General features: G+C 42.5%; 1 protein-coding gene across 2 annotated transcripts in view; it reads right to left on the reverse strand.

Moving 5' to 3' along the window:
• SAXO1 (stabilizer of axonemal microtubules 1) overlaps positions 1 to 6,797 on the reverse strand; it is a 118,753-nt gene extending 111,956 nt beyond the window's left edge. Inside the window, exons 1-2 of one of the 2 annotated variants that reach the window (XM_068234390.1) lie at positions 6,524 to 6,797; positions 4,839 to 4,938 (exon numbers count right to left, since the gene is read on the reverse strand). In XM_068234390.1, coding sequence (XP_068090491.1) covers positions 4,839 to 4,861 — 23 coding nt within the window. In that variant the 5' untranslated portion in view covers positions 4,862 to 4,938; positions 6,524 to 6,797. The remainder of the gene's footprint in view (positions 1 to 4,838; positions 4,939 to 6,523) is intronic. The other variant, XM_068234389.1, reaches the window with a different exon arrangement.
• Positions 6,798 to 26,655: the final 19,858 nt, after the last annotated feature.

Genomic DNA, 26,655 nt, shown 5'->3' on the forward strand with positions numbered 1-26,655 from the left:
TTTGCTGTCTGTATTGAATGTAAGTTACACATTTTAGCGTAGCTGCTCCCAGGGTAAAGACATTTGCTTTTAACTTAGGTTAGTTAGTGTTAGGACATCTGCTCTGGAGATTTACCTCAACGTTGGTGCAGATGTCCAGTATATTATATTTTTGCATGCAAAACTATGATGGAAGCTAAAATTTCTCCATAGACCAGTATTGCATTGTTTGGATGCGGGCGTACATTTCAGTCCAGGGGGGGGGGGGGGGGGGGGGCGGTGTGCGCCACAGCGATTAACCATTCAATTGTACAGTATTGGGTCAGAGATGCGCAGCCTTCTACTTTTACTTTGTTTTCATAATTCTGTAACTACCAGGCTAGCAGCACCCATTGTGCTATCCTGTTTTGTATGGTAAGTAGTTATGCATATGTTTTGCATATGTCTGATTGCTGAGTGTGTATTTGAGCTATATAAGCGGTGCATATGAGGTGATGAGTCATTCAGATGCAGCCCATGTTGGTGAGCGCTTGATTTGTTTTTTGCTATCCTCAGACTATTGTAAGCCAGGTTACAAACCAAGTTGCAACAAAGTATGCAGAAATTGAGGACATACAGTGAGTTGCAAAAGTATTCGGCCCCCTTGAAGTTTTCCACATTTTGTCATATTACTGCCACAAACATGAATCAATTTTATTGGAATTCCACATGAAAGACCAACACAAAGTGGTGTACACGTGAGAAGTGGAACGAAAATCATACATGATTCCAAACATTTTTTACAAATAAATAACTGCAAAGTGGTGTGTGCATAATTATTCATCCCCTTTTATCTGAGTGCAGTCAGCTGCCTATAGACATTGCCTGATGAGTGCTAATGACTAAATAGAGTGCACCTGTGTGTAATCTAATGTCAGTACAAATACAGCTGCTCTGTGAGGGCCTCAGAGGTTGTCTAAATATTGGGAGCAACAACACCGTGAAGTCCAAAGAACACACAAGGCAGGTCAGGGATCAAGTTATTGAGAAATTTAAAGCAGGCTTAGGCTACAGAAAGATTTCCAAAGCCTTGAACATCCCACAGAGCACTGTTCAAGAGATCATTCAGAAATGGAAGGAGTATGGCACAACTGTAAACCTATCAAGACAAGGCCATCCACCTAAACTCATAGGTCGAACAAGGAGAGCGCTGATCAGAAATGTAGTCAAGAAGCCCATTGTGACTCTGGACGAGCTGCAGAGATCTACAGCTCAGGTGGGAGACTCTGTCCATAGGACAACTATTAGTCATGCACTGTACAAAGTTGGCCTTTATGGAAGAGTGGCAAGAAGAAAGGCATTGTTAACAGAAAGCATAAGAAGTCCCGTTTGCAGTTTGCCACAAGCCATGTGGGGGACACAGCAACCATGTGGAAGAAGGTGCTCTGGTCAGATGAGACCAAAATGGAACTTTTTGGCCAAAATGCAAAACCCTATGTGTGGCCGAAAACTAACACTGCACATCACTCTGAACACACCATCCCCACTGTCTAATATGGTGGTGGCAGCATCATGCTCGGGGGGTGCTTCTCTTCAGCAGGGACAGGGAAGCTGGTCAGAGTTGATTGGAAGATGGATGGAGCCAAATACAGGGCAAACTTGGAAGAAAACCTCTTGGAGACTGCAAAAGACTTGAGACTGGGGCGGATGTTCACCTTCCAACAGGACAATGACCCTAAACATAAAGCCAGGGCAACAATGGAATGGTTTAAAACAAAACATATATATGTGTTAGAATGGCCCAGTCAAAGTCCAGATCTAAATCCAATCGAGAATATGTAGCAAGATCTGAAAACTGCTATTCACAAACGCTGTCCATATAATCTGGCTGAGCTGGAGCTGTTTTGCAAAGAAGAATGGGCAAGGATTTCAGTCTCTAGGTGTGCAAAGCTGGTAGAGACATACCCTAAAAGAATGGCAGCTGTAATTGCAGCAAAAGGTGGTTCTACAAAGTATTGACTCAGGGGGCCGAATAATTACGCACACCCCACTTTGCAGTTATTTAATGGTAAAAATTTTTTGGAATGATGTATGATTTTCGATCCACTTCTCACATGTACACCACTTTGTATTGGTCTTTCACGTGGAATTCCAATAAAATTGATGCATGTTTGTGGCAGTAATGTGACAAAAAGTGGAAAACTTCAAGGGGGCCGAATACTTTTGCAACCCACTGTATATTTGGTGGGGTTACCCTTTAAATCCCAACTAAATCTAAAACTGAACAAGGCAAGCTCTGAAAGGAATCATGTTGATGCATTTAAATTGTAAGCACATCCATTAAAACTGACTTTTTGAAATTCACCTCTTATTTCCTATGATCTATCAAGGTGGCCACACACACCATACAATTGTTTTAAATATCTTTTCAACTCAAGAATTGCAATCAATTTGTCTGACTGATTATAACATTTCCAAAATGTACCACACACATATGTTCAATCTTTCCCCAACCATGAATAAAGTAATTGAAAAAATTGATTCTACCACACAATATTCCATTTTCATAAAAACTGACTTGAAAAATCCAATACTCCCAACCTTCTTTTATCAAATAAAAATGGGAAATTCAGATCAAATTTCTCGAACACATGAAACAAAAAGCTTTCGATTTTTCAGGACAACCGATCATATTTATGGAATTGGTTCAAAATTGGATCTTTTAATTGTATGGCGTGTATGTTTAGTCTTCTCCCTCACATACTGGACACAAAGGTCCTACTGTAATTGCAAGAAAAGTAATATGACATCCATGTCGGGATTTAAGGCAAGGCCACAGCTTAGGGCACCAGAAAGCAAGGGGCGGGCAGCAGGCTGGCACACTCATGCAGTCAAGCTGCCAAACATGTGAACTGCAGCAGCCAAGCAAGTGTCTGGAACTCAGGAGATGAAGGGGCAGCAAACCGATGCAGAGAGAGTGACCTCCCTGAAGATGTATAAAAACTTGAATTGGAGCTGCAGCAGGGCAGGAGAAGACAGAGACAAGGAGGTTTGCAAACTGTCTGTGCTATGTCATTTAAAAATAGCACCACCAAGGTCTTAAGGTGCCCATTAATGATGCAATTTTACCGGATAATCAACCTTCCGATCCATTAAATGTGATTGTGAGAAAACAGGTTAAAAATTATAACCATTATGATCATTCAGATGCAATCAATCAAAAAAGCAGATTGAAAAACGATTGACATATTGGTTGTTTGTAGTCAATTGGCATCATCAACACTGTCCAATCCAATCAATTGGAAGCTTGATCGTTCAGTAATAGTGCATCATTAATAAGCATCTTAAAATACATTGATTACTGGGACCTATAAAAGTGTGTGAAGAGGTAGGGGGGTTGGTGTTTGTCAGGGGCAGTGGCCTGGGGCAGTAAAGTAAAAATCTGGTCCTGATGACATCCTACTATTGATATCACATGGTTACACCTGACAGACCCACCCCCTGACTGAATAAACCACTTGCGCCTTCAGGGTTGTTGTCGCCTTATGCATCTGAACAATTTTCAACGGTCCTCCCATTCATTCACCAATAACTTTATCACTACATATCACACTTAAATTATCTATATCTTGTTTTTTCACCACAAATTAGGCTTTATAGGGTGAATTTTTTTGGTAATTATTTTATTCCCTATGCATTTTAATGGGGGGAAAAAAAGAAGAAAAAAAATACTATTTTGCTATTTCCATCCACTATACTTTGAAAGTACCACTGAACTGGTTATTAAATTACATACTTTTAATGCTGCTTTCCCTTGTGGTGCTGTGACATTTACACAGCACCTTCCTCCCCCTCCAGCGCCCCGTGTGCCTTGTTCTGCTCAGCCGTAAAATTTGACTGTGCAAGACGTTGAATATGGGTGGGGAGGAAGTGTCAGTTCTTCCTCCTCTCTGCCCGTCCTTAGTCCTGCCCCCCCCCCCTTCCTGACAAGTGTTACAGCAGGGGAGTTGTGCTGTGTGTGGTTTTGTGTAAGGGCCTGCATTGGGAGAAAATATGGACAGGAAAACATTTTACATTGTGAAATCAAGGAACAATCACATAGAGCGATTGCTATGTGATTTTCCTACAAAGTATAATAGGACAACTGCACGAAAAAATTGCAGCAAATCAGGGAAAATCACATGCTATGGAAACACCCCAAGCAGTTTCCATTAGTTTAAAGTGCACTTCTTGTTTTGCAATCCAACCACGTTCGGATTGCAAAACGCACTAAGTGGAAAATAGTTCAAATAATTTTCAATAAAAGCTAAGGCTACGGTCACGGTGGGGCATAACGGCCGCATTGTAACATGGACCATCACCTTGCAATACAAAAGCAATGTGATATTCACAGTGCAGCTGTTGTGGTGTGTTCGATCGGAATGCAGTACCTCAACGCACTGCATGCAGTACGTTTCCACATAATATGCATGTTAACAGCGAAGCATACTTTTAATTGACTGCATGCATCACTGTATGCAATAGAACACTTGCTGCACCTCTTTTCTGTTCCTGCTGTTACAGGGAATGTTTCTTCCACTGTGAATTAGCCTAAGTTTTACAGGGGTCTGGGTTTGACTCAATTCTGTGCATCGGTTTTGGTTAGATTAGTCTAAAATCCACCATTCACAATAACATGATTGTATATATGCTAAGGTTTAGCATATCATAAATCTTGTATTTTTATTAATATTCAGCATAATTATAGTGAGTGAATTTGTACATTAAAGAGGAATTGTCACGAAAATCTTAAAATTTAAAACACATACAAATAAAAAGTACATTACTCCCAGAGTAAAATGAGACATAAATTACTTTTCTCCTATGTTGCTGTCACTTACAGTAGGTAGTAGAAATCTGACATTACCGACAGCTTTTGGGCTAGTCCATCTCTCCATAGGGGATTCTCAGCATGGCCTTCATTCTATATAAAGACATTCCCTGAAAAAGATTTATACAAAGATGCTGGCCAGCCTCCCTGCTCGCTGTACAGTATTTCGGCAGTTGGATGGAGCAACTGCCATTCACTAAATGCTTTTAAAAATAAAGAAAACCCTGAGACCCCCCCCCTCAAGTGAACATTGGCTAGTCCAAAATCTGCCGGTAATGACAGATTTCTACTACTTACTGTAAGTGACAGCAAATTGGGAGAAAAGTAATTTATGGCTCTGTTTACTCTGGGATATATGTACTTCTTATTTGTATGTGTTTTAAATTTTAAGATTTTTGCAACAGTTCCTCTTTAAAGTGTAGCTGAGATGACAGGGTATAAGGGCCCGTTTCCACTATCGCGGTTTTCGACGCGATTCTGCAGTTTCCCCGCACATGAATCGCACGGGGAAACTCTGCCATAGGGGATAATGTCGCCACGGCCGAATCGCTTGCGGGAGCGATTCGGCCGGAACCCCCATGCAGAATTCGCGGCGGAGGCTGCGAATCCCATAGCCGTGCATGGCACGGCTCATGGGATTCGCCTGCGATCCCGCCCAGCCGCTCAGTGCCGGCGTGCGTCTGCGAGACACACACTGCACTAGTGGAGACGAGACCTAAAAGTTTTATTCATACCTGGGGCTTGTTCCAGCCCCCTCCATGCCGATCGCTCCTTCGCCGATGTCCTGGGTCTCCTGGATTGCTTAGTAGATGTTCCCTTCAGGGCCGGTTCTAGCAACAATTGGGCCCAACAGACACCCCCCACCAAAAATCAGCATTAGGGGCCCTTTGTTGCAGCCACATTTCCCACCTTAGCCCCTCAGCCGGCCGCTGACCATCCCAATCTCCTCCCAACTTAACTGTGCTCCCTGCCCCTGCAGAGTCTTAGGTAGTGTAGTCTCTCAGCTGCCCGCCAGCACAAGTGAGATGCTACTCTGCCAAAGACTCTGCACAGGCCCCCGGGGAGCAAAAGCTAAGATGTGGGAGGCACCTTGGGGGCCCCTACAGGCTCTGGGGCCCTGGGGCAATTGCCCCCTTTGCCTCTATGGTAGTGCCGGCCCTGGTCCCCTTAGATTTGCCAGTGCAGCCCAGACAAGTGTGCGCCCCCGCGCAGTACTACTGCAAAGGAGCAGATCGCTCCCAGCCGTGGGGGCGATATGGGGAAGTAAGGGCAGGCGGACTGCACCTGCTCCGAACGGGTGGTCGGGGTCAGTCGGCACAGTCCTCCCACGTGTGCTCTCCCATCGCGTACAGCGCAGGCGCAGACTGCTCCAGACGACGGAGCACAGCGGGGGCACGCACATGGCCGGGCCACGCTTGCACAGTACGCTGCGACTGACGAATCTAACGGGCATCGTTCAGGCCCTTCAGAATTGCAAGCTGAAATGTCATCAAGTCATCTCATGAATACGTGACTCTCTCACTAGCTGAAGAAAAGTGGCAGGCGAAAGTGTTATGCATATAAAATCCAGGCACTAACTGTCACCGACTCACCCAACCCAACTTTTATGTCATGTCAGGTGCATTGGGCAAATTAATTTCATTGTCTGACACTCGACAACAGGAATGACCCACATTAAAGCTCTTCATTACATACCCGCAGGTGCAGCTCTCACAAGTGGTCTTCATGCTGGGTTCCTGGCAATCCCTTCCCTTGGAGACGATGTCCTGGTCAGAAAGAAACCGTCCGGGCACCGATCACCGTTTCATCACAGAAAGTGGCGTGCGTCCTGTGTCAGCAGAGTGGTAATACTTCCCCACCTCTCTACCATGTGCTGCTGCTGATGCCGCTCTCCGCACTACAGCGTAGTGGTTACCACAGCAACCACATCTCATGAGTCGTCGCACAGGCTAGAGCGCTGCTGCCGCTATCGTCAGTGTGTTACTAGCGTCACTGGCCCCTCCTATTACGTTTGAAATTTGCGTTGGGTAGATCGTCAATAGGCAAAGCTGCGTTACATTTTACGCGTCAGTTGGCATAATTTCTGTGTCTTTATTTCAGAATTTCAATAGGATTTATAGTTTGCTTGTGTAGCAGATAGAGGGTGTGTGTTATTTGACTACAAGTAATGCCTTGCCTGATCCACTAGAAGCCTATTTCTATATACAGCTCACCGATGCTATGTTATAGGTACACCTCCGATAGTCCGATCTCCATAAGCAGCAGTTTCTGTATTGTTTTTTTTATACACAACCTCATCCTCCTGTCTAGCAGCCTTCTCTCATTCTCCTAATAGGCAGCAGTACTATTCTAGCTTACCATTCAAAGTAGTAGCATCCCTTTTCTATGCACAGCCTTCCTTGCCATTCGCGGCATCTTTCCTTCATGAGCAGCTTGCTTTTCCATGTTTAGTATCCCCTCTATCATGTGCAACATCCCCTTGCTCCTGGGCATCAGCTCCTATATTCTAAACAGCCAAGCCTTCTCTCTGCCATAAGGTGCAGTTCAATGTTCTAAATGAACCTAACCGCCTCCTTCATGCAGGGTCATAACTAGACATCACTGGGCCCCCCTGCAAAACTTTGGATAAGGCCCCCCACGAAACTTTGGATGGGGCCCCCCACCCCCCTCGCTTTCTGCACAGGAAAACTGAGGACCAATGTGTTTTCCCCATGCAGATAAAAACTGGCCACTAACGGTCCAATTTCTAGCGAAAAATCGTTCGAGCGATCAGAAATTCTGATCGGACGAAAAATCGTACACTACACCATCAACTAACCAATCATTGCTTCCTATCTATCACGACCACGAAGAAAATCCAAATTTTCGTTCAATGAAAATTCATTCAGGCGACATTTTTTTCACTCGTTCATAATCGATTGTGTCCACCAATGGAGATTATTTACAACCAATCCAATCAGAATTTCTGATCGCTCGAACGATTTTTCGCTAGAAATTGGACCGTTAGTGGCCAGCTTTAGACTTAAAGGAAACGTCAGGCAATCTATGCTACCCCCAAATCTACTTACTCGGGGCTTCCTCCAGTTCCTTGCAGCCGACAAGTCCCTCGTTGCAGCTCTGTTCCCAGTACATACATACACACACAGCCGTATTATTTTACTACATGAGAGCACATGCTATATGGAGGAACAACAATGACATGCTGAACGTAAGATATAGTATCAATGTAACTTTGGCAAAACATTCAGAATGTCACTGATTGATACTGTTATTACCAGATCTTGGACTCAGTATGAGACAACAAGCTCTCAATGAAGCAGCAACAGTAAGGCCTGGAACCCACTGCAAAACGCTATCGATAATCGCAAGTGCTAGCATTTTGTATGAGCAGTTTGTCAGCGGTTTCATGAGCGTTTTAGGAAGTGATTTTACAAAGTGTATCAATTTGCCAGCGATTGTGTAGCGATTAGCATTTTAAAGTCTGATTGGTCCTTTCAATTAATTTTAATTTTGTTACAGTGTGTGGTAAGGTTAAAACGCTAGCAAAATCGCTCCATGCAGGTTTTAATGACCGATTAAGCCAGCGTTTATATACTTTACATTGAAGCGCTAACGCTCCCAAAATGCTGCGTGTCCTGCATTTGCGATTTGAGGAATCGCAAACGCTCCAGTGGAAGTTGCCCCATCCATTAACATTAGCTGAGCGTTTTTGCAAAATGCTAGCGTTTTGAATCGCTCCAGAAATGCTCACAAAACCGCTCTTTTGGGTTCCAGCCCTTAGACATCAATCTCCACTCCATTGCATTGTAAAAGTATTCAGAGGCCATAAAGTCATTAGCCCGTGTGATAAGAATCTAGGAATCCTTTTGCTGAAAAGGGAAAGTCTACAACTTTTTTTTTCAAAAAGTGACTTCTTTGTTTGTAAGGTTGTACATCAAGTCTTTAGAACTTTGCAGCAGTGTGAGACAGATGTTTTTTTACAAACCCTAGGGATCAGGGACAGTGTACAAATTCCAAAGTGTGTGTGATTCCTTATCTGTGTGCTGGACACATGCAGTCAATATAACAAGGGTGTGAGAGCAGAATACTTTTTTTTCTCCATGCCCTTAGCTGTCAGTCTCTCAAACTTTTCCCCCCACGGGCCCCCTGTGGCGTCTGGGCATCCCTTGCAGGGTCTATTGTTACGCCCCTGCCTCCATGTGTACCAGCAGTGCCCCCATCTTGGGTAAGGAGCTTCTGTTTCATTGGCAGCGTCACCCCTTTTCAATGCGTAGCGCTCCCTCCACCATCAGCAGCATCTCCATTCTGAGGACAGCCTCCCCTCCTTCAGGAGCAACAACAGTGGGTAGCAATAGGGGATGCAGAGGTTACAACTGAAACAGGGCCTCTGGACCAGAGGGGCCCATTAAAGTAAACATCTGAGGAAATTAAAAAAAAAAAAAATCAACTCACATGGGGCTTCCTCCAGCCATCCTGTGCCCTTGCCGCAGCTCCTCTTCCAGCCGGTGGCCCGGGGATCCCCTCCAAAGTAGATGCCGACCCCACCAGGTGGGCACCCACTGCGCCTGTGCGAGAGCCGCACATGGCTGCACTAATGTCATCTGGAGTGTACTGTGCAAAACACTTCAGATGATGTCAGCATAACACCAAGTGGTTCTCGTTCAGGCGCAGTAGAGGTCAGCATCTGCACTGGAGAGGACCGGGAGCTACCGGAGCTGCGGTGAGGGCACAGGACGGCTGCAAGGGGCTGGAGGAAGCCCCAGGTAGGTTGAGCTCTCTTTTTTTTTTTTCCATTTCCTCGGACATTCCATTTAAGGGCTCTCCTTAATCCATCCATCCAGCTTTTTATTGGTGCTGTGCGGATAATGAACACCTTTATGAATATCCATTGGGCTGGTGCACACCTAGAGCCCTTCTGAGCAATTTTTAAAATGCCAGCGCTTTCAAAAGTTCTTAGCTAATGTTTCTCTATGGTACGGCTCACACCAGAGCGATGTGATTTTTCCCAAAACGCAAACGTGGGTCCTGCAGCATTTCTGCAGGCGATTCAGCCTCAATGTTAAGTATAGGAAAGCGGAAAAGCACTCTGAAAAGCGCTAGATAAGGCCTCTTGCACACTACATGCGATTCAACACAAAATGTTTTGTGTATTGTTCATCTGTAGTTTAGTAGCAAACGTACCTAAGGTACCTGGCTAGCTGCCTGTAGCTAATTTTCTGTTAAGTGCAGACAGGAAAGTTGTCTAGAATGGTTTCCTTAATCCATTATAACTCACATGATGTAGTCAGAGATTACCTGGGCAAGGTCACCTGACAACCATGCTCACCCTCTGCTGGGAGATTACTGTCATCAACTACAGTTCAGTCTTATCCTATACAATAAAACCTAACTGTCCCTGCGTCATTCACTTTCCCTGTCTGTCCGTCCGTGTTTTTTTTGTACTGCGTATGTGCACAGTACAGAGCGACAGCCGTTGGGACGGAAGGTCGGTCCAGGGAGCAGGGCGGTACTCACTGGCGGCGGTGGCGCGGTAATTTCACTACCTAGAGCCTGTTTTTAAACGGGCTTAGGTAGACTAGTGATGAAAATAATCTGATGAGCTGCAGTGCTGAACACAAGAAACAATCTTTTAGCAGCATATATAGTACAGCTGGAGTAAGGACTTCTTTGGAGTCTATTCATAAAAAAATGTGCGGTAAAAAAAATCTTGGAGGGAAAACACCGCATCGGTATTTTAGACTTTTGTGTGCTAATTCATAAAGTAATAAAGTTTACAGTTGCGATAAAAGGTCGGGGAAGTCCCGAACTAAACTAGCGGTGCTGCCTGAGTTGATACATCCAGTCTTGGGCTTATATGGGTGCCCTGGCACAAAGACATCACCATTAGGTTTAGCAAAAAACAACATGTATCCGGCACTACTCTTCTCAAAAACCTAATGCAAGGTAACGTATGAAACGCTTGGAGGCGTCAGTGTATCAAGGAAACAATAAAATAAAATATAAAAAAAAAACACAGTAAGGCCTTGTCCACATTGTGTTCCAATCGCATTAGCGTTCGCCTTGGGCACTTGATGCAAATTTTTTTTTGCAAATCCTGGCACTTGGGTGGGCGGTGCGTTTTTGTTAAAATCGCTATTCTAAGCGCTTTTCCAGAGCGTTTTTTTAATTCACTCCCTGACGCAAGTCAGGACATGAACTCTTTGACCTGGAAAAGAATAAATACAATGTATTTATTCTTAAAAACGCAAATCGCTGCACAAAGCGATTTGGTGAGCGCTTTGCATTTTTCCTATACCTTCCATTGAGGCGGAATTGCCTCAAAAAAGGTACAGGCACCGCTTTGCTGAGCGGATCAAAAAAGAACTGCTCAGATGTGAACTCTATCATAGGGAATCATTGCACAAGCGGTTTTAGGGCAATTTTGAAAATCACCTGCGCTTGAAATAAGGGAAAAAATGCCCCTAGTGTGAAAGAGCCCTAAGGGCTCAAACCCACTAGAAGCCTTTTCTAAGCGCTAGTGATTTGAGAAAGCTCTTGTTACATGCAATGCTATGGGGGATTTTTTATAAAATCACATCACTCAAATGGGATCACACCCTTAGCATTACATTAGCAAGAGCTTTTCAAATCACAAAGCTCTCATAAAAGTGCTCCTAGTGGGTTCCAGGCCTCAGGCACATTACTGTGCATCAGCATGCACATGAGCATATCACCATGTGAGTGCCAGAGCTACTAGCCCAGACCTATGGAGTAAATGTTATCGTTTCCTTGATAAAGTGGTTCACCGAGTCCATTTACTAGAAGATGCCAACATCAGAACTTAGGAGAGTAAATTCCTAATAACCCTGGCAGAGAGATTCCGTTATTTTCATGGTTGGTTATCATCCATAACCAAATATGCTTCTCAATTGACCCCATTTGAAAGTCTATGCATAGAGGTCTATGTAGAACTTTAATTTCACCTTCCTTACTTCCGGCATTTAGGCTGGAATCACAGTGGTCTGTTGCATAACATATGCATTATGAGTGTTAACCACAATGGAGACTGAACATAGTCTTCAATACAAAGTCTGCATGCAGCAAGTTAGAATAATGCTATCCGTTACAAAGCAGTACTGTGAACAGGCTCATAGAATTGCATGGGCAGTGAGTTGACATGCAGCATTATTCTGCACAGAGCTGGGCCAAGGCAGAGGCTGGGCAGGCACCAGCCTCTGAGCGCAGCCACCAGAGGGCGCATTCCTCTGCGCTATTCCCGCCTGACGCATTCCTGTGTCATTTCCCCAGCCACCTGCCTGCCGCATCCCTCCGCAATCACCCCGAGTCCCCTAGCGGTGTTGTCCTGTGCCCGTCTCCCCTGTGCCTTAAACAGCCGCGCTGAGATGACAGACACGGCTGTGGCATTATATTACTAGGCAATAGCAGGAAGCCGGCTTCTGCTCCGACGGAAGTGGCTTCCTGCAGAGTTGCCTGTAAACTCTGATAAACCATATGAGCGGCTGAGCTGTGGCTGGAGTGAACAGGGGAGGGACCCTTCCATCTTAATCAGGCAGCAGTGAACCGTTCACTGTAACGCGATGCTCATGCATGACAGGACAGGGACCCAGCTGTCTATGTGGAGGCCTGGAAGGATTGAAACAGGTATGGAGGCGGGGGGGGGGGGGGGGGGGGGTGTTTTGAAAGAAGAACACATCACTGCTACGCATCACTCTAATCATCACACACAGTGTACACACACACACATATATTGTACACACATAGTTTTAATACCAGATCGATTATTTCCAACATGTTCAATCTGACTTCTGATCGATTTTCCCATCGATTTTCCATTCACGTCTATGGAAACTGAATTAGAAATCAGATTGGACATGTTGGAAATAATCGATCTGGCAGTAAATCTGCCAGACTACACCAGGGCTTTTTCCACTGTCCACACCATTACACAGCTATTGTGCTGCCCCAGTGCCCAATTACCGGCTATTGCCAATAATTTTAGAATTATGACATGAGCACCTATATAGTAGCACCCAAATGACCTGCTTTAGAGAAAGGGGGGGGGGGGGGGCTCATTTTGGAAGCTCTGCCTCTAGTGCTGGGAAACCTTGTCCCGGCCCTGATTCTGCAACACTGTGAACTAGTCCTAAAGATCTCTTTAGTAGATCTCTGTACAGTAATAGAGTGAGTGAGTGTGTGTGGACATGCCTCAATACTGCAACTGTGGTGTTTTACACTCACTTTTTGAAATATTCTTTTAGAAAGACCATTGGTTAGCCCTTCTACATTTAAAACTAAACTCCCTAACTAGGCGCCATTTTTGGCGCTCATTGTGTGCTCAGCAAGCAGTTACCAGGCAGCAGCAAGCAGTTGTAAGAGTTTGAGAGGCTTTTCACTACCTATCAACTGCTCGTGGAAAATGGGCCTTTAGATCCATTCTTTGGCAGGGTTCACATTTGGGAAAATCTGCAGTTCTGAAACACATGTAATGATGGTCTATGGTGCCGCTGAATTTTCAGGAGGCATCTGCGATTCTGCAATGTTAAAAAAAAAAAAATACAACCTGCACTACTTTTCTGCACCACGCATGCGGTTTCTTATTGAAACCACTGGCTACTGTATAAAAAAAACCGCATGCGTAAAAATGCACCCAAAACCGCACATACGGCAGAACACTTGTGGGGAATCATCTGCAGTTTCCTCACACACAAGTGTGATCCCTTCCTCAGTCTTTTCTCTTCTTTATTTTCTGCCTTTCTCAAAAATGAACCTCCTTATACACAGCTGAACCACCAGTGCACCCTCGGGTTCTCTGTCATTGCATATTCTGCTGTAGTATGTGTATTGCATTATTTTATCAATCATAAATGTGTTGTTGCTGGCAATGGCTATTAATTGTTCAGTTCACTTGTTTGAGGCAGGGAACACACTTGTCTTTCAGTTTTCTGTGCGCGTTTTTCTGCATGGGTTTTCTGCACAAATGTGTTTCTATGCAGAAAAACACACGTTTTTTCACAGCAGCTCATTGATACAGAAAACTGACAAAATGTGCAGAATCATGGTGCAGAATGTCAGTTTTTTTTCTATGTGCGAAAAACTCATCAAGTGTGGGCATAAAGTGTGAACTAGCCTATTGATTAACATGCGTTCTCAGTTTTTCTGTGCAGAAAACGAGTACGAAAACAGTCAAGTGTGTTCCCTGCCTGACAGTATGAAATCAAAAGTTTGAACTCAAAAAGAAGCATCTCAACAAATGAAATTCTTGGGGAGAAAAAAAAAATCACAAGCAAGAAAAACAAGAGACAAGATTTATTTATACAAAATATTTATTATGTTAGCACCATTGCCTTCTAACAGTGCTAAGGCAATTGTGTAAAAAAAAAATACACATTTTAAGAGAGACTACAATTCAGGAATTTAAAAAGAAAAAATTGTGATCACATCAGCAGCAGAGATGAAATGCACCAAAAACTTCAGACCATGCCTAATCACACTACATCAGCTGGGTTGCAGAATAATTCTGAATATCCTTTTCAGATCAGGTGTCTTTTAAATAAAGAAAAAAAAAGACCAGTCATTTGTCAGTGGACAGCTCCCGGATGCAGAGTAATGCAAGCAGAATGTGTCCCCATTTTTAGATCTCCCAGCTGTAGGGGGTAGAGATGTAAGTAACTTTTGAAGGTGTGCTTTAAAGTGAACCTTAAGTCACCGATAAAAAATGAGATTTACTCACCTGGGGCTTCCCTCAGCCCCCTGCAGCCGATCGGTGCCCTCGCAGCCCCGCTCTGACGCTCCAGGACCCGCCGGCGAACACTTCCAGTTTGGCCATCACCGGCCGACAGGCATGGGAACGCGAGTGATTCTTGGCGTTCCCATGCCTGTCGGCCGGTGACGGCCAAACCGGAAGTGTTCGCCGGCGGGTCATGGAGAGTCAGAGCGGGGTTTGAGCATTTTGTCAGAAAGAATTGGCTTGTCAACCCTGCTAGCTGCTTATATGAATTAATAGTTAAAAGGCCCGCCAAAAACCGGGCGCACAGACGCAACCTGCGTGCCAGGCCCGACGCAGGGATGGGGCTTTTATTATGTAGGATGCCTTCCCTGCACAGCTAGCTCCCAAATCAAGATATACATGAGTGCAGCTGAACAAGGAAGGCACAGATAACGTCTCATGGCACAGGCTTTTCATATAATAAAATGAATGCAATAAATATTTATAACAAAGCTTACATTTAACATAAATTATTGTCTCTTTGCTACCTAGATAGAATATAGAATGGTGATCTGAAGGCCTTTTGTACAAATATTATGAGTGGAATGAAAGAGGTAGATCAGCCTTTACAGATGGTCAACGAGTTGGAAATAATTCCATTTTACAAATAAATCATATGCAGCTTGAAATTGGGCTAATCAAAATAAGCAGGAAGTGCATCAGACAATCCAACTTGCCCAATTCCAACTTCCAAAAAATATGCAAGCAAGCCACAATTATTATATGTTGTAAACATAGTGATGACTATGAAAGTGCAAACATAATTATATTATAAGTAAATCAATATTTAAAACCAGAGTATCATAAATGGAGCACGAAAGACTCATAAGCTACCATTGCTGTAATCTGAGATACAAAAGTTCAGCTTCTATAAGAGCAGCTTGCCTTGGCTCAGCTCATGCTTGCCTAGTTGGACCTTATGCAATATATGTGGCTTTATTAGCCATTATGGAAGCTCAGGACCTCGCAAATGAGTTTTTTTAAACCTCCAGTCAAGTATTTACCGTATATTATGTTTTCTGTTGCTCAGGTTTGAGACTTACTTGCTTCTAGATAAACTCACCATACATACTGTCGTTAGTAGAGATAGTCAGTGAAATGCATAGAATTCCAGCGCAAACTGTATACTGCTGGGAGATGTGCAAATAATATGCATTATCCGCTTTTTATTGGCCAGATTCCAAGCTGCATACAATTGGCATGACATTTGCTTGCAAGCCAAAATTATATGCAACACATTGACCATCATTACAAATACTAATCAAAGGATCCAAAGGGCTCTTTCAGACAAACAGCTAAACAGCTTGTTTAACTGCCGATTACCAGGATCAAGCGCCCTTCCTTTGCAAAACAACGCAACCAAATGGGAGTAGTGTCCACTATCCGGGGCTATATAGCTGGCTTGGATGCAGAGGTCGCCAAAAGTGCTGGACACCTGCAGCCGCTGCAAACGCCCTGCACAGACACAACTGACGAGCAGTAAAGTGCACTATTAACAGCCACTTGTTTAAAAAAGCACTAATGCAAGTGCTAGGAGTCCATACCTTTGTTTACAAGAGATGTGGAGGCAATTTGGAGGGTGAGAAGGCTGCAAGGCGAGTTGCCCCATCAACTATTGCAGCTATGGTGAGCCAAGTGATCTGGGAACCAAGACTTTGTTTTATATCCAGAGGCACCCACTCCCTCTGGTCATCAGGTGACAGTTCAGTTGAAAGCAGGTGTCTACTCTATTTCAATGAAGTGTTCACTTTCCACCGGGAGCATTTACCAGGGAAGGCGCAATTCAGAGGCTGAGAGGGCATTGTGGATGTTTCTTTGTTAGTGCAGCTATCTTAAAGGACAACTGCCATATTTATTTTCTTATAAGCAATACCAGTTGCCTGTCTATTCCTGCTGATCCTCTGCCTCTAATACTTTCAGCCATAGACCCTGAACAAGCATGCAGCAGATTAGGTGGTTGACATTATTGTCAAATCTGACAAGAATAGCTGCATGCTTGTGTCTGGTGTGATTCAGACACTACTGCAGCTAAATAGGTAAGTAAGGCTGCCAGGCAACTGGTATTGTTTAAAAGTAAATAAAGATGGCAGCCTCCATGTACCGCTCTCTTCAGTTGTCCTTTAAAAGGATACCCAAAGTGACATGATAAGTTAGACATGTGTAAGTACAGTGTTTAGCACACAAATAACTATGCTGTGTTCCTTTTTTTTTTCATTCTTTGCCGGAATTATGGGAATTTCTTATCAGTGAGCGTTACACTGTAGTCACTTCCTGACTGAGTCAGCCACTTACATACCTGATATTTAACTCTTTCAGGCAGAGAAAGGGAAAAAAAAAGGAATGCCGGATAATTGTTTGTGTGCTAGGCACTATACATACACATGTCTATCTCATCATGTCACTTCGGGTATCCTTTAACTAAGCACAGAGAACAGCTCCAGCGCATCAAACTTGCCTTGCAGGTCTATTGCCCCAAGTTCAAATCCCACCTAAAGCCCAATCTACGATACGATTCTTTGTGCGATTCAATTCATTGCAAAACAATGGCAAATCGAATTGAATCGAATCGCACAAAGAATCGTATCGTGTAGATGGGGCTTTAAACAACATCTTCAAGAAGTTTATATATTCCCATGTTTGCACACACTTCATCTCAATGCTCCAGTTAACTCCCAAAACTATAGATTAACTTGCTTATCCATAAAAAAAAAAGTGCTATTGTGTAACAGTGATAATAAGTCTTAGATCAATGACAGGTGAGGCAAAATGTATTTGTAGCATGCGGCAGAATTTGTAACATACTGTATGCGCAAAGAACAAAAATGAAAAGCCTCCTCTTGATCTAGTCTGAGGTTTAAAGAGAACCTGTACCGAGTAAAAATATTTAAAATAAACACATGAGGTAACTTCAAATGAACATTACATAGTTACCTTGCCATCAGTTCCTCTCAGAAGCTCACCATTTTCTTCTGACAGTGATCCCTTCCAGTTCTGACAATATTTTGTCAGATCTAAAATATATCAGTTGCTGTCAGTAAAATATCAGTTGGTGTCAGTTATAGCTGAGAGGAAAATGGATGTACCAGGTAATGTCCATGTTTCCCTATGGCTCAAGTGGGCGATGTTACAGTTTAACTGTGTGCTGACCAGAAAGCTGTTATGGGTAATGGCCATTTTCAAAATGCAGGACGGAAAATTCCCTTGATCACAGTGAACAAACAGGACGCGGGACAGGAGAAAGATACTGAGGAGTAGACTACATGGAATGTAAGTATGACTTGTGTATGCTTATTTTGACTTTTAATTTTCAGTTCAGGTTTTCTTTAAAGTTGCCCATGCATCATGCCATGTATGGCCAGACTGACCATAGGACAGATCTTTTTCTTAATCTGATCTGAGAGGACCTGCCCATACACCACAGACCAATTTCCAATGACACAATTCCAAGCGGCATACAACATGCAGTACGTTTCTGTTAGCTGTGCGCAACCGCTAGGTGGCGCTAATTACTATTCCCCCTCCAGGCCGCCATGGATAGTAGGGAAAGATAGCGATCGCTGAGGTGGCGTTAATTACTATTCCCCCTTCAGGCCACCATGGATAGTAGGGAAAGCTGTAACTCTGCTGCCAGCGATCGCTGGAGTTACATCTTTACCTACTATCCATGGTGGCCTGAAGGGGGAATAGTAATTAACACCACCTAGCGGTTGCGCCCGGCTAACGGAAAAGTACCCAACATGCATTAGACAAATGTGTAAGGGTGCATACTAGGCCTGAACGATTTTAGGAAAAGATTGAATTGAGCAATTTCTGTCCAAAATCACGATTTCCTTCAAATCAAGCATTGTTCCCCTCCTCTGTACACGTCTCTTTGTGCACCCTTTGGGTCTCTTTCTTGCCCCTTTGTCTCTCTGTGCCCCTTTCCCTGCTCACAAGCTGCGGCAGTGCTGGACATACCTTCCATCGATGCCAGTCTATCCACTTCACCTCCTGCAGGCTCTAATACACGGCATACAGGAACCATGAAGTATGCCGTGCACAAGAATCTGCAGATGGCAAGAGAGGACGGACAGTGTTAGGCTCGTGTGGAAGGTATGTCCAACACCACCGATGCTGTGGGCCGCACGCACCCAGACTTTGGGTAATTTTGAAGCTGCTTCTTCAAACTTCCCCCATGTGGAAATTACGTCATCGCAATACTCGTCGCTTTGACAATTCCGAAATTGTGATCTTGGTGATCGCGATTTCGGTTTAAATTTGATTTATCTTTCAGGCCTAGTGCATGCAAACATCCAGTTTTGGTGAGCCAATTTTACCATTTCCAAGTATTAAAGGAACACTATCGATAACCAAGTGTTCTAAAATGACAGTGTGCAAATAATGTCTAAGTAGCTGTGTAAACATTTTCCTACTTTTCATATTAAATATCAGAGGCAAAAACTGTAATTTGAGGGTAGGATTTAGCTAGATTGAGACAAATCAATTGCAGAAGGGGTGTCTGCTTAAATGCACAGCCAGAGTTGCATATCAGACTACAGAAAGCAAATATCAAACTCTGAAAGCAAAAACAGTATGAAAAGCTGTGACAGTTACATTTCCTCTGCTCTCTTCAGACACTTCAGTCAGAAACACAGGACACAGGAGCTGCAGCTGTTGGGAGCTCTCTTCTCTGTCACACACAGAGTTACCTGATCAAGTGAGGGAAATTTCCCCTCTCCTCATGGCTCAGTCAGCCGTCAGTTTTGGCGTCAGTAAAACAAAGAAGTTGCTACTAAAATGTATACACCAGTACTTAGCAGCACTTCCCAAACAATTCCTGTGTCAATTGAAAAAAAATATGTGAATCGATAGTATTCCTTTAAGAGAGCAGCACGGTGGCGTAGTGGTTAGCTCTCTCGCCTTGCAGCGCTGGGTCCCTGGTTCGAATCCCAGCCAGGGCACTATCTGCAAAGAGTTTGTATGTTCTCTCCGTGTCTGCGTGGATTTCCTCCGAGCACTCCAGTTTCCTCCCACATTCCAAAAACATACAGATAAGTTAATTGGCTCCCTCTAAAAATTGGCCCTAGACTACAGTACTTACACAATATAGACATGTGGCAATGGTAGGGATTAGATTGTGAGCTCCTTTGAGGGACAGTTAGTGACTATATATATATATATATATATATATATATATATATATATATATATATATATATATATATATATATATACACACACACACATATATATACACACACACACACACACTGTACAGCGCTGCGTAATATGTCAGCGATATATAATTACTAAATAATAATAATAAAAGAGAGCTTACCAACACAACCTGGTCATATAATTCATTTTCTGTTGGCCCTTGCCTTGTGCTTCATGGAGGTGGTTAAATTAGCCAGTAATTGGCCAATCAAAATTGGATGTCTGTAACAGGCTTTATAGTGCCCATACAAAGTTCAAGAAAAACGGTCAATTTTCCAGTTTATTCGACCAAAACAATCAAAACGAATGCAAGTCAAAAATAATCTTTTTTCGATCAAGAAAAACAAAATGATCATCCTGTTTTGTTTTTGTTTACTAAAAATCCAATCAGACATGTTGGAAAAATCTTAATATTTGATCTAACGGAATAATCAAACAACATTTTCTAATTGAATTTTTTTTTTAAAAAAAATTGTACCGTGTATAGGCACCATTTGTCTATCATCTCACTAATCATCCAATAACTAGACTTTAGGAATAGCATGCATTTTAAATCTGTAATCCCAGATTTCCCCTTTATAGGACAACTGTAGTGAAAGGGATATGAAGGCTACCATATTTTTTTCCTTTTAAGCAATACCAGTTGCCTGGCTGTGCTACTGATCCTCTAATACTTTCAGCCATAGACCCTGAACAAGCATGCAGTAGATCAGGTGTTTCTGATATTGTCAGATCAGACAAGATTAGCTGCATGCTTGTTTCAGGGCCAAATAAATATAGCAGCCTCCATATACCTCTCACTACAGTTGTCCTTTAAACCTGTGCTTGATAGTGTACACAGTGGCTAAATAGTGTACAGGTTATGAGCAGCACCTTTGACATGGGAGAGCAGGGTTCATATCCTGGCTAGGGTCAGTACCTATTGAGTAAGGAGTTCAGGGCAAGACTCCCTAACAAAGCAGGGTGGCCTCTTGAGCGCGTCCCAGTGGCTGCAGCTCTTGAGCGCTTTGAGTACAACAGGAGAAAAGCGCTATACAAATGTTCGGATTATTATTATAATATCGGTCCACCGGATTAAGAGCAGTACTCTGAGCATATACAAAATGTTTTAGCAAACCTTCACCTAGCTCAAACCTTTTAATTTTCACTTACCTTGACCTTCAGCATGCCTGACTTTAGCTACACAGTATACCTAAGCTTTAAATTTACCCAAAAGCTGCTTATACATACTAGATTAAAATAGTTCAAAATGAACCATTTACATTGAACTAGTGATTATCGTTGATTGAAAAGATGGCAAGCATTGAGTTTCTCAAGCACTTTTTGAGTGATTCACCTGACAACTTGCATAGTGTGAACCCAACCTCACTCTACTGCATACAAGTCAAACTCTGGCCAACAGGCCAAATTTGGCCCCCAAGTGGTTTCCTCATTTTGTATTACATTTGGCCCGCAACACTATAGTACTTGACTGATCGTGTTCTGCTCATTGCTGCCCACTTCCCCTTCCCCCTGCTATAAGGCTGGTCCAATTAGCACTGTGGAGTCTCGTACTTGGGCATGTCTTCTCCAACAATCCTTGAAACCAGCCAGCTGCTTACTACTTCCAGTTCTCCTGCATGTTTTGTGATTACACATGTAGAGATAAGCAGGTAAAGAGCAACAAGTTGGTACTGAGGAGGATGGACAGAGAGGAAAAAGAGCAGGTGAAACTCATTCAAGCTGCACTGCTGTTCTCATGCTCTACTCTGCAACAGGGGGATAAGAGGGGGACTCATGAAGAGGGAGTGAGGGATAAAGTCAGAGCCACCTCTCCACTTTATGAAAATAAGTAAAGCCACTTTTCTCTGTAAAGTTGATTTTTTGTGTTATATATAATTAATGATTGATAATGGCAAAAAGGGAGCATTGGCCGTAGTGTTTTAGGGAAGTGAATCAGTTATGTATACACAAGGTAGTGGTGTTCTGTTTAAGTTACCCATACATCTATTGATTTTTGTGGCCGTTCGACCAAGAGACAGATCTGTCTCTGACAAGACACACATTTATAATCACGTCAGAGCTGTAGCCACTACGGAGCGTTCTATAGGCAGTAGCAGAGTCAAGGAGTCTTGCCCAAGGTCTCTTACTGAATAGGAGCTGGCTTATTGAACAGGAAGAGCCGAGATTCGAATCCTGGTCTCCTGATCAGAGAGAGATCTGTTGTCCGCCATAAACTGCAAGCCATTTCCTGATTTCAGCGTGAAATATTGCGGGAATCAGCCTTGTAATACCACTACATCCCCTAATGGTTTATACCCCCCCCCACGATACAGGGGAAGTATAACTGCATGGAGCACGAGGGGGGGGGGAAGGGAACAAAAACATGGGGGAAGGGGGATTCAGTCACATTCGTAATTGTCACAGTACCACCGCACACTTGATTGAGCAGGTCATCCCAACATTTTTCAGCATGTCAGATTAAAGATACATGTAACCAATATCAGCCCAAAATCGGATAGTAGTTCAGCAACCGAGTAATATATGGGCACCTTTAGACCATGACTGTCATTCCATGTTTATCCAGACACAACAATGCTAATCAGCCCAGTAGGAAGAGGCAGCCCTGGACAGCAGGAGGGAGGTAGTGCATATAGGGTTCACAGGGATAACACTAAAACTACCAAGGAAGTCAATCAGGATTTGGAGAAAGGGGCACTAGACTACTAGGGAAGCCTTTGGGTATCGTGGGGGGGGGGGGTAGATTTAGACCACCAGGAAAGCTATGTGGGGAACTCTAGAATACAATGGAAGCCATTGGGGATATGCGGAAGGTGGCATTTCATATGTTGGGGTTGTTACTGCATTTTATTTATGAAGCTGATTGGTGCATTTAAAGAGACACTGTAGCAAAAAAACAAATTATGCTCTAATGATTTGTATGTGTAGTACAGATAAGAAATAAAACATTAGGAGCAGAGACACATCTAATATTGTTTCCAGTACAGGAAACGTTAAACTCCAGTTATCTATGCAAAAGAGCAATTGAGCTCCACAACTTTCAAAGTCGCAGAGAGCTCTGTCTTCTGAAGCTCATTATCTTAAGTGTCTGGCACTGAATTTTTTTTTTCTTCTGCAGAGAATAGGTCAAACGTTCACTAGCCTGCTCTGTGAAATCATTTCGAATGCTGAGTAGTGCGTAAACTGCAAATATTAAAGAATGATGCAATGTTATAAAAAAAAAACTATATAATTGAAAATAAAAATGAGAATATTTTCTTTGCTACTAATGTTCTAGTAATTATCCATACTACACAACTAATTACTGTATATCATATAATTTTCACTTCAGTGTCTTTAATTTCTGGGGTACGTGCATTTAACATGTAGGGTAATTAAAAAAAACAATAGCAATTCCAGCCCTCGACTTCGCCTAAGCTTTTATTTTCAGCCCACTGTCTGAGTTTGACACCCCTGCTCTACTGGATCAGTGCCACATACTATGTTGGAACTTCATAAATCAATAATATATGTTGATTTGATGTAATCTCAGGTGAAAACAAAAAAAGTGTTCTAAATATTCTCCTGCTTCATTATTGTGATGCCATTTTAGGTTTGGCATTTCACTAATATTCCCTTTCTAAATGCCTAACCCTATCTGATGCTCATATAGACTATTACCCTTTTCCAAATACTAATCCTAGCCTCCCTTGTCTTTCTACTGCCTAAACTACAACTCCACCAAAACCCAACCACCTCCACCCAATTTTAACTCCTACCTAACAACTAGCCTTAACCTTTTGGAATATGGCTATATAATAAAGGGGATCTGGCTACCCACACTAAATATAAGATCTCCCCAAAAATAAGCCCTAGCACATCTTTTGAACAACATTTTATTAAAAAAAAAATCTTATTTTCATGGAAACCGTGGTAGTAAATCTCCAGTTATAGCAAACTATCACCAGGTCTTGGCCCTGCACCTGTATTAATATACAACGTATGACCAAATTTGACATAGTAAACTACTTGGCAAGGTCCCTTGAAGTTTACTACAGTATAAACTGATTTTACAATATATTATTCCCCTAGTACCAACCCCCCCCCCCCCAGACACCTAATGCTAGCAGATACATCCCCTTGTTGTAATAATTCTCAGCCCTAAATACACGTTCCCTCACTGCAAATATTGTATGGGCAACAGCTGAGCATGGACTACAGTGACATTGCACAAATCATACATCCTACATTAACTGTTGGCTTCTACTACGCAAAATCCCAAACCATGTACCATATGCCACAAGATACCAACATCAAGTGTGCGGACACATAATCCAAAAGCTCCATCCTACAATTACACTAAATGCTAAATTAAACTATACTGTATAATAATCCAAACATTTGGTTTCAACCCATGTCAAAGGCGCTGTATAGTAGTAAACTATATAGATCTATAGAGGGTATATACTGCACCTGCTGACAAATTGCAGTTTAGATGTACCAGTATTTGAGAGAAAGTGTGAGTGCCTCTACTGAGATTGGCAAATTGTATGTAAGTAAAACATTTATTCACCATACTCCCCAAAGAATGTGATAGAAGAGTTTCCAAGTTTGCTGCAATCAATTGCTAAGTTTAATTGTGGAACATGAGTAAATATACTGCTCTATGCAATTAATGACTTGCATCCAGATGGGAAATTTCTAGGCATTCTATACTATACAGAAAGAGCAAATACATATTTAAGGCCACATACACACATTAGACCATAGTCTTTTGAAAATGAAAGATCACAGACCAATTTTACCCCCTTCCATGTAATATTAGAGCCATACCTTCACAGTCTTTTCTATGGAGCTGAATTCCCCATCAGAAAAAAAATCTTTGCAAGATGCTGCACACACAGATGTTGTACAGACACAAAAGATCAGTATCTGCAAAAGACCTGTTCCTGCCAAAGATCCGTTCCTGCAAATTGCATTCATAGTCTATATCTGCAGATCATCACACACACCTTGTTTAACTGACATTCATCTGCAGATCAGACAATCATCTGCAGATCTGAAAATCCATCCCGGTAGATCTGATCTGCAGATGAATGTCAGTTAAACAAGGTGTGTATGATGATCTGCAGATCTCATAGACTGACTGCATTTTGCAGGAATGGATCTTTTGCAGGAACAGATCTTTTGCAGATACTGATCTTTTGAATGTCTACAGCATCTTTGTGTGCAGCATCTTGCAAAGATTTCTGTCTGATGTGGAATTCAGCTCCATAGAATAGACTGTGTAGGTATGGCTCTCATACTACATGGAAGGGGGTAAAATTGGTCTGTGATCTTTCATTTTCCAAAGACTACAGTCTGATGTGTGTATGAGCCTTAAGGCTCTCAAAGAGGAACAATTTTAGCTTCAGTCAGTTTTGTAAATTCATAGCTGGCGGAAAAAAAAATAGAATATTGTTTTAGTAACATTAAAGTACAAAAAAGTCTTGTCGAGCACTATTTGTTGTTTATAGCCAATATCAATTAGAGCCTTTTTCTACCGCTTGCTTTCAGATTTTCCAGTTGCAAGGACTCATTAGCATAAAGGTATGTGCTCGTGTTTGCAATGTGCAGTGGAAACAACCCTGGAGTTTCACTTTAAAGGAACCTAAACAGAGGGATATGGATGTTTCCTTTTAAACAATACCAGTTGTCTGGCAGTCCTGCTGATCTCTTTTGCTGCAGTAGAGGCTGAATCACAGACCTGAACAAGCATGCAGCTAATCCAGTCTGGCTTCAGTTAGCGCACATGATCTGCATGCTTTTTCAGGGGCTGTAGCTAAAAGTAATAGAGACACACGATCAGCAGGAGAGTCAGGCAACTGGTATCAGGAAAAATCCAAATCCTCAGTTTAGGTTCCCTTTAAGCATGTCCCAAACTTTCTCAACAGGGCAGCTAAAATATTGCTGAATCAGTGTAATGGGTATGCACTGAATGTGGTACATGCCAACTGGTGAATTCTGGTGCCAGTATTAGATCTTGCTCCCCTCAAACAAACACATCAGAAACACAATGTAATGCTGCAGCATTTCATGGCTAAAAGTTGCAGACGCAACAGTAAATTGAATGGTAGCACTGATTTATACAACATTGCCTTTTTCTACAACGCTTATTACATGAGCCACATCAACAATCCCTCAAAAGGGCCCGAATGAATGTTCCTACTACATTCTAAAAGGCTCCACTTCACATACTGGCATGTTTCTGCTTCTGCTGTATGAGAGGAAATCCATGCAAACATTAGATCATAAGAACTCTGTACAGATAGTGTCCATATTTTCAAAATTTAAAACACCCAATTTTCATGTTCACTTTCATTTGAAATGTTTCCTTAAGTAGAAGTGGGGAATAATCAAAGGTGAGACATTAAAAAGGTTTCATTTATGCACATAGGAAAAAAACTATTTATATAGACAAATTTACAAAATTTACTGGAGAATTTTTATATTAAGCAGTAAGTCACAAACTAGTGCTTGCTAGAATGTCATAGGAGTTAAATATGCTTTAAAGGGAATCTATAGTGCTTTTATTATGTACCAAAAATAGCTTTTTTTAGTCATGCAGATACTTTTTATGTATGAAATTAACATTTTAGGTTGACAGTTTACAACAAGCAGATGGAGCCTCCACAATTAATTTATTGAACTGTAAAAGCATATTAACCCGCAGACCTATTGAGTAAATAAATGGTGCAAAAGGTTGTCCACACTACATCTTAAAGTGCCATACCAAGACAGGAAGCTTCTGCTGTGCTTTATTAGATATCCCATGATGCCTTGCAGGCTAAGTAACATGGCTGTATTCTGTTTTACAAACTGTTTAATACAAAAGTGTTAAACACAT

The sequence above is a fragment of the Hyperolius riggenbachi genome, chromosome 1, assembly GCF_040937935.1.
Source record: "Hyperolius riggenbachi isolate aHypRig1 chromosome 1, aHypRig1.pri, whole genome shotgun sequence".
NCBI classification, from domain to species: Eukaryota; Metazoa; Chordata; class Amphibia; order Anura; family Hyperoliidae; genus Hyperolius; species Hyperolius riggenbachi.